Source organism: Ipomoea triloba, chromosome 3, assembly GCF_003576645.1.
Source record: "Ipomoea triloba cultivar NCNSP0323 chromosome 3, ASM357664v1".
NCBI classification, from domain to species: domain Eukaryota; kingdom Viridiplantae; phylum Streptophyta; class Magnoliopsida; order Solanales; family Convolvulaceae; genus Ipomoea; species Ipomoea triloba.
In genome coordinates this window covers 20938300-20951908 of record NC_044918.1, presented here as the reverse complement: position 1 = coordinate 20951908, position 13609 = coordinate 20938300, and the positions used below count along the sequence as shown (strand labels likewise).

General features: G+C 31.9%; 2 protein-coding genes across 2 annotated transcripts; both read left to right on the top strand.

The window, feature by feature from the left end:
* The first annotated feature begins 1066 nt into the window (after positions 1 to 1066).
* LOC116013929 lies at positions 1067 to 4821 on the top strand. Its single transcript, XM_031253895.1, has 9 exons — positions 1067 to 1301; positions 1998 to 2081; positions 2799 to 2833; positions 2998 to 3109; positions 3612 to 3685; positions 3778 to 3889; positions 4107 to 4234; positions 4329 to 4377; positions 4483 to 4821. Exons 1-9 carry the CDS (start codon positions 1107 to 1109, stop codon positions 4558 to 4560), a joined length of 867 nt encoding a protein of 288 aa, XP_031109755.1. The 5' UTR covers positions 1067 to 1106; the 3' UTR covers positions 4561 to 4821.
* Positions 4822 to 7204: 2383 nt separating this feature from the next.
* On the top strand, positions 7205 to 10972 carry LOC116013760 (probable enoyl-CoA hydratase 2, mitochondrial). The gene is made up of 8 exons (XM_031253680.1): positions 7205 to 7478; positions 7641 to 7810; positions 9284 to 9358; positions 9563 to 9653; positions 9738 to 9789; positions 10058 to 10161; positions 10243 to 10319; positions 10580 to 10972. Exons 1-8 carry the CDS (start codon positions 7262 to 7264, stop codon positions 10754 to 10756), a joined length of 963 nt encoding a protein of 320 aa, XP_031109540.1. The 5' UTR covers positions 7205 to 7261; the 3' UTR covers positions 10757 to 10972.
* Positions 10973 to 13609: the final 2637 nt, after the last annotated feature.

The window sequence follows — 13609 nt, the reverse complement described above, 5'->3', positions numbered from 1 at the left end:
AACATAGAGTCGTACTCAAAAAAAAAAACACTCACAAATTATTATTATTATTTTTTTGGGTAGCACAAAGAATTAAATGGAACGAGATTTTGTTACTCGGAAAATGCTACTTGAACTTCCAAATTTTACTCTTTACTTTTATTCCCTCACACAATAAATCAATGCACATCATGTCCACAATAAATTATCTTTATAACAATTTAAGAATATTTTAAAATTAATAAAAAAAATTAAAATTGAATACCAAAAATGAAATACTGTTATAATTGAGGAATAAAGTTAGAATAAACTGTTTCGAAAATTAATAGCAAGTGCGCCACTGGCCCACTGAGCCTAGTATATTCCGAAAATTTCCGATAATAATGATTAATGGATTAATCAACGTCTTTTTCTTACAAACTACACTCAATGTAATTAAGTTCTAGAAGTGACCAGTGACAAATTTCTCTATCCACTATCAATAAAAGATACATTTTAATATATTAACTATACATTATTTGTATTATTTATATATTGAATATAATTTTTTTTTGAAATGATAAATTATTTGATAATATATAAAATAATATACATACTTTCTCTGTTCCATTTTATTTATCTTATTTATTATTTATGATTAAAACAACTCCTCGTTTTTTTTTTGGTTTATTTTTATAATATTTTTTAATTATTGTTAAATTTAATTTATTTTGTTTAATATAACTTCTAAATATATAAATTTTATATACCAATATTAAACTTAATATTATGAAAAATTGAATTTCTTTAAAAAAAATAAAAAATTGAATTAAAAATAATTTCAGCCAATTTTCAATAATCAAATTAGACACATAAAATTATAAGAAAATAATAATATATTTTTAAATAAAATACCTTTCATATATTAAAATATACATTTTAGGTCCACCAGCCACCTAAATCATAATCTATGAAATAATGATTGGTGACGGTCTACCTGAGCAGCTTAGCTTGTTCTTAATACCAGTAATAGATCATGAAGACCTGGACTAGGAAATTTGCTATATATATATATATATATATATATATATATAACATTGCCAGCTGGAGATGTTTCTTGGTGGGAGAGAATGGTGATTTAGCTTTTGATGGCAATGGGAAGAGGATCATGGGTTTGTACTTTGTTCACTCAGGTGGCTCTCTGCTTTGCTCTTTACGTTGTTCTCAACACGGGACAGTTCCAGAGGTCTCTCTATGGCGACAATGATTCTGTGGACACGTATTTCATCAGTGTTTCAGGGGGTTTTAGGCCTCTTCAGGAACAGATCCATCTTCTCAAGCAGGTCAGTTTCGCAGTTGCTTTGCGTAATCCCTTTTAACTGTTTGACGAAATGCTTCGGCTTGTGTCTCTGTGGCGTTGTGACGTGTGATGATGCTAGTAAGTAGTAAGTTGAATTTGTTTAGATTGGATCTGTATTTGTGGCAACAAGTGAGGAAGTTGATTTCCTGGTAGATTTGATTTTAAAGCTTATATCAAATCAATTTGCATTATAAGAGGGAGCTGGAAACTGATTAGATACACTATGTAATTCATTCATAGTTTCTGCTTCTTAAATTGTTACTTTAAATGGCACATTGACTTTAAATCTCCAATCAAACAGTACACCTTGAAGAGAATAGCACTGCCCATGAGTCCATAACCAGGTAGGGGCGTTTTCTAGATTATGAAAAGATTTGAGTTGAAAATGTAGATTCCATTTGCTGTAATAGGCTTATTAGTTCTCTAGTTTTTATTACTCTAACTGGTTTTGCTAGCCATCTGTAGACTGTAGTGAGGGGTGTAATGTCTCCCTTACTTTTTTGCTTTTCCTCTTTTTGATGTATATGTTGGAACTAACCTTACATTTTTGCTTTTCCTCTTTTTGATGTATATGTTGAAAGTAACATGCATTTAATTAGAAATATTGCTTGCAAGTTATCTTTCTATATTTATGGATTACCTGTTTTGACTGGAAATTATGATGTTGTGTCGCGTGAAGATGGAGATGGTTGCAAAGAAGAACAGAGCTAAATTTGTGATCAACATTAGTGAACTTGGAGAAGGTGATCCACTCGTGCAAAATGTAAGGCGATTGATGATAATCAAAACAAAAGAACTTGTATCTAGCCAAAAATTTAATATTATTTTCATTTTTTTTTGTGTGAATGCACTGGTACTTTTTTGCACACAGATGACATTCAAACAGTGTAAAGTTCCTTTTTTTTTTCCCTTTTTTTTTTGTTCCAGATTAATTAGTAACTTGAAAATTTTCTCAGTAGTTGGTGAGGACTGAAGATGCCATATCTAGGATTTACCATGCAGTTCATACTAGTGTATGGCAAAACAATTTGCATTATGGATTAGAGACATATCTATACAAGCTTTTCAAATGGCCAAGAAATGGATTTTAGGTTAAAAATATATTCTCATTTTCCATTTCTCCTAAAGCCTTAAGAACAATTTCCATTTGTAAGTGAGATATGAGGTAAGGCTGATTTGTTTCAGTGTGAAAAAACCCTTTGCCAGTTTTCCTACACGCATGGCTTGTTAAATATTTCCATGTAATCCTTTGCATTTCTATTTATACAAAATACATTGCTACCTGGAGAGTATTCTCTGAAATTCTGTTAGGCAGAGGAAATTTTGCTCATACTTGACATAAAAGTTCCAATGCATTTTTCTGCAATTAACTCTTTGTTTAAATGTGGCATAAAAGATTCTAACACTTGTATGCTGAGCTGACCCTATTATTACCGTTAAGAATCTGACATAGATTCTTTTGTTTATATTTCTTAAACAGGCAACCCAGTATTACCAGTCACTAGAAGTTCCATGGTAAGCTATCCTTTTGGCAAAATCCTTTTTCTCCCTTCACCTCTCTTGTAGATTCTCCAGCTGACATGGCTCCTTTATATTTACATTCTACAAGTAGATTCTTGATTTTATCATTTTTAAGAAATCATCTTTCCTACTTCGCATCAGCTGTCCTTAGCTTGTAGGTATACAGTTCAAGCTTTGAAAGGACAAAGTGGAAATTACTACTTTAAACACATTGAAGTCACGCATGGACGTACCTTAGACCTTATTGCTATAGATACTACATTATATCAGGTTTTGTTCTTACTCTGTATATTATTATACATCGGCTAAATTGCTTTTCTTTAGTGGTTTGATGCTTGGGTTTGCTAAAAAATGTGCCATGGATTGCAACTTTTGTTTCTGACAATCCTCTATCAATATATATTTGTCCCTCGAGTTAATGATAGCTCATGCATATTTTAAGTACCACATGGAGTGTTGAAGGAATGCTGTCTTCCATCTTAAGCAACATTTTAGCATGGCTCACAGGTTATAAGTATTAAATAGGGTGTGAATCACAAAGTGATTTTGAGATATCGTCTTCAATTAGCACAATTAGTTAACTTGTATGACATGAAATGTAAAAACTTAATTGCAGATACATCTTTCGTAATAGTCTTGAGTTCTAGGGACCCTTAGCATCATATAATATACATTTATGAAATGGCCGCTAGTTGCCTAATTATGCTTCCCATTTTATTTTCTTTATCGGATTGCACTTGCTGAAATTACACGAGCTTCTTGAATTTTTCAGGATGTTTCAAGCAGTAAGAAAGAGGAGCAACTAAAATGGCTGATAAACATACTTGAAGACAGCCAAAGTTATTGGTACATTTAGATATGATTTTTAACAATAAACGAGAGCAAATTGGTCGCAATAACTATAGCTTGCCTGTTCTTTTGTTCTTGCTTTATTGCAGGCACATTGTTGTGGGTTTTCATCCATTGGTAGCCTGTGGTGAAGATGTTAAGGACAGGAAAATAGAGAAAAGCTTTGAGCCTTTAATTCATATATTTCTCAAATATGGAGTGGTAAGACAAGTTCAAAGTGAAACGATGTTTACTTTCAGATTAAAACAATACAAAACAAAAAACGAAGTTGCTTAAAAACCATGAGAATGCAAGAATTTTGATAATTTGCCCTGTCATACTATTAGATATCAGCATATCACGGTTTGCAAACTGAACTTGAGACTGAATACTTGTAAACCGTTTTAACACACTCCCCTTTTCTTGTTTACCATTTTAGAATGCGTATCTTAGCAGGAAAGGTTGTAATAACTATGTCCATAAAGGTGATCTTGATGATTCGAGCAATGTAAGTCCTGTCTATGGACCAGACATGATATCAGCAAATCAAGAATTCCTTTACAGCATGTAAGCTTTCCACCATTCTGGAAACTCTGAGACTAATTTGCACATCCATCATATCGTGCCATAACTATCTTTTGCATGTTCGTGGTTCTGTCAGGGAAATAACAAATGGTTTCCTTCTCCATAAAGTCACCGATTTAGAAATTGTGAGTACTAGAAAGTTGGTTTTTTACGAATGAATTACGAACTCTGATATCCTGGATGAAGAAGCATAATCTATTCTGATCTCTCCCTTCAATTCTGTGCCACAGGTAACCTACTTCGTTACCTCTGAAGGGGATTTCGTGCGAAAGGTTGCTCTTCAACCAAGGGGTAAAGCAAATATGTAGTAGTGTTCAGGAAGTGACTCATTGTCTATCACTCTATTCTATTCTTTCAGTGCCTTCACTCCATTTATATCCACAGTTTCCCTTCTTGTCAATTTGATTCTTTTAGTTGTCATATTTGGTTTTGCGGATTTAGGATTATGTTCTTTGTAGCGAATATTTGTAAGTTCTTCCAAAAGCTTTTAGAGTATATGTATTGTCACCTGCTCTCTTCATCAACTAGATAACAATCTCTAAGTTAATAAAATTGTAATTTCTCATGCATCAACAATAATCAACAACAAAGTAATTTAGAGATACATTTTCTATACTCTCCTAACAATGTTACTTGGAGGCCTTTTGGTACTTTTTTGGGTAAATTATATTGTGGACCCTAAGGTCCATCTTGGAAGGGAACCTGACAGTGATGCATGTCTTTTTTTTAGTAAGATTATTTTTAGTATGTTCACGATATTTTGATACAAAATAAATATAATATATTTTTTTTAAAAAAAAAATTAGAGTATATTAAAAATGAACATGTATCAATAGAAAATTATCTAGGATTAACAATTGTATTATTTTCACCAATTAAATTCTTAAAAAATCCATTCTCATAAATGTGTTTGTTGAAAAATTAGTTAAAATGTTTAATATTATCTTGAAAACATACCAACTAAATTCTTATTTTAAGAATTTGATTTATTTAATTTTTAAATAATTTTTTTAAAAACTTACTATATACATTAGTCATGCACACAATAATAAAGGAAAATAAAGGACAAAAAGTAATTGGAAAGAAACGCAATGACATTTTGGTAATTTTTTGTACCATGTATATTTTGGTGGTGTACTACTTGTTGGGGTGTGGTGCACTTATGAGTGAACTGCGGTGCACAACATCCCATCACTTAAAGGCTAGCACCTTTGAACTCGGAAAATTATGCTATGGACCCGGATTCACCTTACGAGGTGGACCTGAGTCTATGTTCATAATTTTATAACTTTATGCTCACAATTTTAAAACTTTATGTTCACAATTTATATATGTAATTTTGAATTCTATATTTACAATTTTAGAACTCTATGTTCACAATATAGATTTATGAAATTGTGAACATAGACTTATAAAATTGTGAACATAGAGCTATGAAATTGTGAACATGAAGTTATGAAATTGTGAACATAGAATTATGAAATTGTGAACATGGAGTTATAAAACCGTGCACATGGATTTATGAAATTATGAACATGGAGTTATGAAATTGTGAATATGGACCCGGTTCCATGGCATAACAACTGTTTGAACTCAAACTAGGCTATATAAATAAGTCTTGCCCATTTCTTAAAGAGAAGAGAAAGGGGAAAACAATTTCTCATGTAAGAAAATCTCTGGGTGTTCTCGCATACTTGGTAAGTAGCCGGACAATTGGACGGCTCAAGGCTTTTGATTCTGCCAAAGCACGCTTCTAAGGTAAAATCATTAAACTCTCTTTAACGTAGAATCTAGAAAAAGCGATTGATGTTTCCGTTGTATGTATGTATTTTTCTAACAAATTGCATCATTTACACCTTTATGAATAGTTCGATAGTCTATTTTACCCTATTACATTGTATTTTAAAGTGAAAAAATTCAAAATTTTAAAATTGAAGACTAAAAATAAAAGTTTTACGACCCATTTACTAACTGAAAATTTTCTTTAGTTTACTTGAAAACCAGAGAATTATATAAAGCAGAAAACATGTTTACTAGTACAGTTTTTTATTTTGAAAACTGAAAACATTTTTCAGTTAACAAGAGAACTTTTAAAAATCGTTTTTTAAATGAAAAAAAAAATCATCTATCATCTATTTAGATATATATATCACTATAACGATCTTCTTACCATTATCTACTTACATATTTATTCATTACTATGATTACATTCATTTTCATATTCTTTTCCTTATCAACATATTTTATCTTTTCTACTCGCATTTATTTATATAAATATAACTTATTTGCTTACACTTAAATTAGACACTATTCACATTATGAAAATTAAAAACTTGAAATTTACACCAAGTTTTATATTTTGATTGAACTCAATAATTATTGCTTCGAATATTTTAGTTATGTTACACTATAATACAACTTTCATCCAACTTTCATCCAGATATTAGATATTGAAATTTTACATATATTAGACATCAAAGCAAAAATTATATGTATACAAGTCATTCAAATGAAATATCGAAAAATATTTTTAATATTAGCTCAAAAAAATATTAATATTATATAAACTAAATTTTAGGTGAATTTAATAGGTTATTGGTTCGGATATGTTTTTAGTAGTTATGTTATATACAAATATGAATTTGGTTCGAATATCAAATGTAAAAATCTTAAATATATTAGACTTAAAAGTAAAAAAAATTATATTTATTCAATTTAAACCAAACATATCCAACAAATATTTTAAATATAAAGTTTTAAAATCACTGGAAATTAAACTTGTGCAATTTTATAAATTAAAAAAAAATTAATGTTAGTAAATAAATTTTCTAAACAGGGGAATAAAAAATATACAATAAAAAATTTAAATTAAAAAAAAAAAAACCGGAGATAAATTTTCTAAAGTAAACAAGCCTAAAGTTCGGCACTATAGGATGTAAGTAAAAGTGACAGTGCTTAGCTTGAGTTTCGACTTCTACCTTCTGAGTGCGATTACTCTCAGAGTTGAAGATGGTTGTTGTTTTACGCTCCATAGCGAAATCGTTTGAGCAACAATTGTTGAAACAATCAAAACCCTACATTTCTTCTCAGCTAATCACTCACCTGAGTTCTTTGAATTCCAATTCCCAAGTTCAACGATGGCAATTTCAGAACAGGCGCACTCTCATCTTAGAGCCAGTGACGTCTCAATCCATAAAGTTAGAGCAGCTTTCCGACTCTGATTCTGGTAAATACTCATTGGAACTGTGGAATCTTCGAAATTTTTAGTACTGATTATTCGTAGAAGTTAGTGGAGTCTACAAATTTGCTGTGTCAATGTGGAAAAGAACCAGTGAACTGTGATTTCCCCTTAATTTATTTATATTAATTTAAAGTTGTTAATGGATAGGAATTTTGGAGCTTAAGTTGGATAGGCCGGACAGAAAGAATGCGATCGGGAAGGCTATGCTAAGAGAGTTACGTCATGTGTTTGATAGAATAAATAATGAGCGTTTGGCTAATGTTTTAATGATCAGCAGCTCCGTTCAGACAGCATTTTGTGCTGGTGCTGATTTGAAGGTAAATTCTTGACTTTTTTTTTTTTTTTTTTTCGTTTTTTAGTTATGATTTTTGTGTAAACAGAGGGCTTGATGACATATAATGATGATATTTAATTACTTTCAACAAATAAGCAAAAAAAAAAAAAAATCAAAATTGACTTCAAATAGTGGTAAATGGCTAAATATTCTTTCATAGTGGATTTGAATAACTGCAAGTGGCATAACAGTGTATTGAGGATTAGTTGCATAACCTTAGTTTACACTCATAAAAGATTTAGCTTAAAGAAAGGTCAACTGTTGTATATTCATTTACCCTCCCTTTCCACTCTAGGAATTCTGTGGCTGATGAGGTAAATGTTACAACAATTAAGGGAGACTACAAGTCTGCAACTATATTAGAAAAGTTAAAGACATTAGCTTCATACAGTTTCCTACACACGGGTTTCTTTGTTTCTGGTAGGAGTTCCTGAAAAATATATCTTAGTATTCATTATGTTCAAATTGACTGGACTGAAATACAGCTCTAATGGTGTCCCTTTTTTCAATAGGAAAGCTCTGTTTTCTGTGTACTTTCTAGTAGCAATGGCATAGCAGAACCTATCTTTTCCAGGAGAAAGGCCTTTTCCACTCTGTATACTTTCTATTTTCTATGACATGTTACTTGCCAGTAACTGACATCAGTTACTGCCTAACACTTTATGTCTTTATAGTGAGAGATTGAGGGTAATTGCATTGTATCAATTCCCTGTGGGTTCGACTCTTGCTTTTGCACACTATTACTACAGTGATCCGTGCACTTGCGAGAACACATTAAAATTGTTCATCACTGCCTAACACTTTGTCTTTATAGTGAGAGATTGAGGGTAATTTTTAGAAACTAATATTTCATTGCTACTAGAAGTTTCAGACTACAGAAGCAGTAAATTTTGTGCCTTTTCAGGCAATGTTGGTTAATGTAATTAGACTTAGGTAATCTGCTAAGTGCAGCTTTCTCACCTCTTTCTTTGAGTATTTCCTTGGTGCAGCTACCTTTTTCTATAACCTGAGCTCATGGAGTTGATAGAATTCTTTCTGTCATTTTAGAAAACCTGAGTCAATGGTGTTCATTTATAGAAAACTTTTCTGCCAAGTTTTATAGAATTCTTTCTGCCAATTGCTCATCATGCTACCTCTTTTAATTTCCTGTCAGTATGTTAGATAGCAAAGAAGCTTAGCTTCTCAAATGATTCCATGGCATCATCTTGAAGCAAAGTTTGAAGCTTCATCAAATGCTTCTTGATGATGGTGACCTTATCCTCAGCCTCTTATCCCTAGTTAGCTAGCAGATTAGATAGTCATGTCACTACATATTGATCCAGTCACACTTGTTGTTCAATGTTCATATAATTAAGCAAATAACTTTCTGCTGATTATTTTTCCTATTTTATTTGTACCTATGGATGGCTAGTTCACTAGTTTGATGGACTTTTTGATATTCTAATTGTGTCTGTAGGAGAGAAAGACAATGACTCCATTGGAAGTCCAAGAATTTGTGAACACTCTTCGGTCAACATTCTCCATGCTGGAGGTCTTTTTTTTTTTTTTTTTAAATATAGCATTATTTTTACTAATTTATGTGATTGTTTATAAATTGGCATCTGAAGTTTTTTTCATGTCATATTTTGCTATGTTTCTGTTCATTTCTTGTTCTTTGGAACATAAATGAAAGGACCTAATATTTTACTTCTTTATAACTTCTATGATTTGTTGACAGTTTCATCTCTGTTACTAGGCACTTTCTATTCCTACAATTGCTGCTATTGATGGTGCAGCCTTGGGTGGAGGACTGGAAATGGCATTATGTTGTGATCTCAGGGTTTGTGGTAAATTGCTCTATCTGTGACTCCCAAAGTTATTGTACTTGTTTTGGCTTCCTTTATGAAGTTGTTATCTTAAATGTTACACAGGGGAGGCTGCAGTTTTGGGCTTGCCAGAAACAGGACTTGCCATTATACCTGGGTATGCCTCTTGTATTAAACCAAACAGACAACATCTGTAATGTGTTTTGTATATGACCTGTGAACTTAGAATCGTTCCCAAGGCTGTTACCTATGCATTGATTGTGTTCTGACTTGTATTGGACAAGTTGGAGCTTTCCATTATTTAGTTGTGACTCAAAGGATCTTATAATATACTCTTTCTCTAGAGGTTTAAATCTTTAAAACACAATATGCTTATAGTTGAAAGACTTGTTGCTGATTCTGTCATATAATTTGGCCTTTTCCAGAGCCGGTGGGTCACAACGGCTTCCTAGATTGGTTGGAAAATCAGTAGCAAAGGATCTTATTTTTACTGCTCGAAAAATTGATGGAAAAGAAGCCTTACTGATGGGTTTGTCATATTTCGGAATTTGGTTGTACTTTTGCCTAGTTCCTAGGTTCCCAGTACTTACAAAGACCATTTTTCATGCAGGGCTGGTCAATTATTGTGTTCCTGCCGGTGAAGCCCGTCTAAAGGCACTTGAAATTGCTCAAGAAATAAATCAAAAGGTACAAGCTGCATGGTTTTGTTAACGGAATAAATTCTATCCTTCCATTTAACCAACTCTTGTACATCGAAGTTACCATAGTAACTAAATGTAGGCTGGAAGTTATCTACAGACTACAATACATAACATATGCATTCGGTTCCAGTTATATTTCTGCATTTGGCACATACTATTTCTGTAGTGTTAAAATAGAGACCATGATAGCAACAAGCGTATATACAAAAGATTGCTGTACATGCACGCTAATATATCCTGTTACAGGGACCGCTTGCAATAAAGATGGCAAAGCGTGCTATTGACAAAGGATTTGAGGTGGATTTGGAATCGGGTTTGGCTTTGGAGGAGGATTGCTACGACCAACTTCTGAACACAAAAGATCGGTTAGAAGGCCTTGCAGCGTTTGCTGAGAGACGAAAACCCAGATATACAGGTGAATAAACCGCACACCAGATTTAGCAAAAGTCATCCCTTACTACCATTGACATTAAGCATATATATGAAGCAATCATACAAAACTATTTCTTGTATTGCCTGGATTCATTATAATTTAACATTCCATCTTCTATGCTATTTAATCCCCTTGTAAACAGGATATTACTATTAGCTTTTTTGTAGTTAGAGTTCCATCTGAATAAAGTAATGTTTACTTCAAAATCATGTCCTTGTTCCTTACATCTTGACATCTTCATTATTTATTGCATTCTTTTGATTTCCAGGAAGGCTTTGCCTTCCATTGGACTTTATTCTAGGAGATGATTAGTTGCATATTAGTTTAAAAGATTACTTCACCTACTATACAATTTAATACGGAGTAATAAATTACACACATATATAATGTAAAATTTATAACTTATTTACCCCATATCATTATCATTTAATTGCATTGTAGACGCACATGTAGGAGTAGGAATAGTAATAATTTTGCTCCAAAAGGGATGATCGAGTATGTGGAGCATGATTCTCATACTTAAAAGGGTTTTCCTAGTGAGATTTACCTCTCCTATGTTGTTTGTTGGATTTATCGAATGTCTACTCTTAATTAGTGGTTGTTGTTTTTCTTTGTCATCTTAATAATAATAATAATAATAATAATAATAACCAATTTGGTCCCGAGGTAAGGGATAACCCGTTACGTCAAAAGATGCAGTCAATATAGCCAGAACCACACCTGTAACTCAAGTCAATTCACGAGATTTTTTAAATACGTCAGTGAGATACACACGAAATACATGCAAGACCATCATACTTGCTGACCATCGATGAACTGATCGGATTAACCAGCCAAAGTTAGTTTTAGTCATTATGTATTGAACATAAGCAAAGCCCTCTAATGGTCGGACGATAGTAAAAAGTGATAGCAAACATACTAACTACTTGTACTAAAAAATAAGTAAGCATAATTTCCCCTAAACAATAAAATAGATTGACGTGGGGAGGAACATATTTACTAGTTATATCATCTAGCTACAATCGCTTGAATCTCCAGACGTTCAAAATTATTATTATTATTATTATTATTATTATTATTATTATTATTATTATTATTATTATTATGATGTTGATGATGATGATGAGGAGGTAATCTACATTTTAGTCCCTCAATTGTTTGTAGTCTTTAGTTTTCAATTTCAATCAATTTATCATCGAATTGTTTAAAATTTTGTCAACTTGGTCTCTAAAAAGGTTTAATTGACGAAATTTTAAATAATTAAATGATCAAATTGGTTAATATTGAAAACTAAAATTGGAAACTAAGGACTACATTGACAGTTGGAAACAATTGAGGGGGCAAAATTTTGATTTCCCTACTACTACTACTACTATTATTATTATTATTATTATTATTATTATTATTATTATTATTTTAATGAACAATTCTTATGCAACATAAAAAATTAAAAATACTTTAAAAATAATTAAATAAATAATAAAATATATTTATATCATTATACGTCATTTTATATGTAAAATAGTTAACTTATCAAATAATTTTCTACAAATAACTAACACTATGCATTTATTTTTTTAAAATTACACAATATGTTACTCCCTCAGTCTTATTTGATGTACTTATATTATTTACTATTTATTAGTCAAACGAACTTTTTTTTTCTTTTCTTTAGTGTTTAATAGTACTTTTAATGTAATTTTTGAATATATAAACTTTATATACTAATACTATATATTATGAAAAATTGAATTGAAAATAAATTCAATCCAGTCTCGCTAACAAAATCATACACATAAAATAAGATTGAGAGAGTATTAATTACAAAGTCATTTAATATAATTTGTTATCCATTAATCGCTATATGGTAATTGCCAACTACCAAGCTTGGAGTTATCGCTACAAGCTAGAGAGACGAGACATCATCTAGGCACTAGTATAAATAGTAGCTCTCCTCATCATTGTGGTCGGATTGAATTTTGTCTCTATATTGTTAAATAGGAAATAACAAATTTAAGTTATTCCTGAGAACTCATGAATAGTCTAATATTAAGGATGGCTAATGATTGTTCATTGGAGCAGGTAGTCTAATATTAAGGATGGCTAATGATTGTTCATTGGAGCAGGTGGACATGAGGCCTGGTATTGCTCTTGTAACTGTTAGTCTATGATGCAGGGGGAGATGAGCAGAGATACACTATGGAGATGTTGCAGAATAGAGACATCATGAGCAGAGTAGAGAAATATGAGACAGCAGCAGGGGTGCAGATTACCTCCAAGATCATGAATGTGCTATCACTAATTGTCATCTTGCAGTTGGTTTTAGTACATATGAAAAGGGGGGTATTTGTGTGCTTGCTTGCTTGTCTAGCCTTTTATTGTTTGAACATTGCATGGCATATACTTTGAGGTGGGAGTGTTCCCCTTGTAATCCTTGAGCTTATGAAATGATTGGTGGATATGGTGTAAAAAAAGAAAAAAGAAAAAAGAAAAGGGGGAATGGTATGATCTGGTGAAAGAAATGGAAAACAAATGAAAAAAGCAAAAGAATGAATCTTTTTTTTTTTAAATGGAAAGAATGAATCTATTGGTGGTTGATTGATTGGTATGGCATGCCCTATTGCTCTTGATATGTGTTTACATGGCCTGCCTCGAGAAAATACAGAGCTCTGTACGGGGTAGGTTGATGCATGTCTTGAGGGTAGGGTTTGCAAGGGTAGGTGGGTGTTAGCATTGCTTAGTCTCTGTGTATTTGATAGCTACTTTGGATAAAACTGCAGAGATCTATACCATGTATGCTAGCGCACAGGCTAAGGGTGCGTCTCATTGCTTATGATGTCAAC

Excerpts from the sequence above, each read along its gene's own strand:
- LOC116013929 (XM_031253895.1), top strand. The coding sequence starts at position 1,107 with ATGGCAATGGGAAGAGGATCATGGGTTTGTACTTTGTTCACTCAGGTG. Across the intron at positions 1,302-1,997 it reads AGATCCATCTTCTCAAGCAG|ATGGAGATGGTTGCAAAGAA; the intron begins GTCAGTTTCGCA and ends TGTCGCGTGAAG. Across the intron at positions 2,834-2,997 it reads CAGTCACTAGAAGTTCCATG|GTATACAGTTCAAGCTTTGA; the intron begins GTAAGCTATCCT and ends CTTAGCTTGTAG.
- LOC116013760 (XM_031253680.1), top strand. The coding sequence starts at position 7,262 with ATGGTTGTTGTTTTACGCTCCATAGCGAAATCGTTTGAGCAACAATTG. Across the intron at positions 9,359-9,562 it reads CAACATTCTCCATGCTGGAG|GCACTTTCTATTCCTACAAT; the intron begins GTCTTTTTTTTT and ends CTCTGTTACTAG. Across the intron at positions 9,654-9,737 it reads TTGTGATCTCAGGGTTTGTG|GGGAGGCTGCAGTTTTGGGC; the intron begins GTAAATTGCTCT and ends AATGTTACACAG.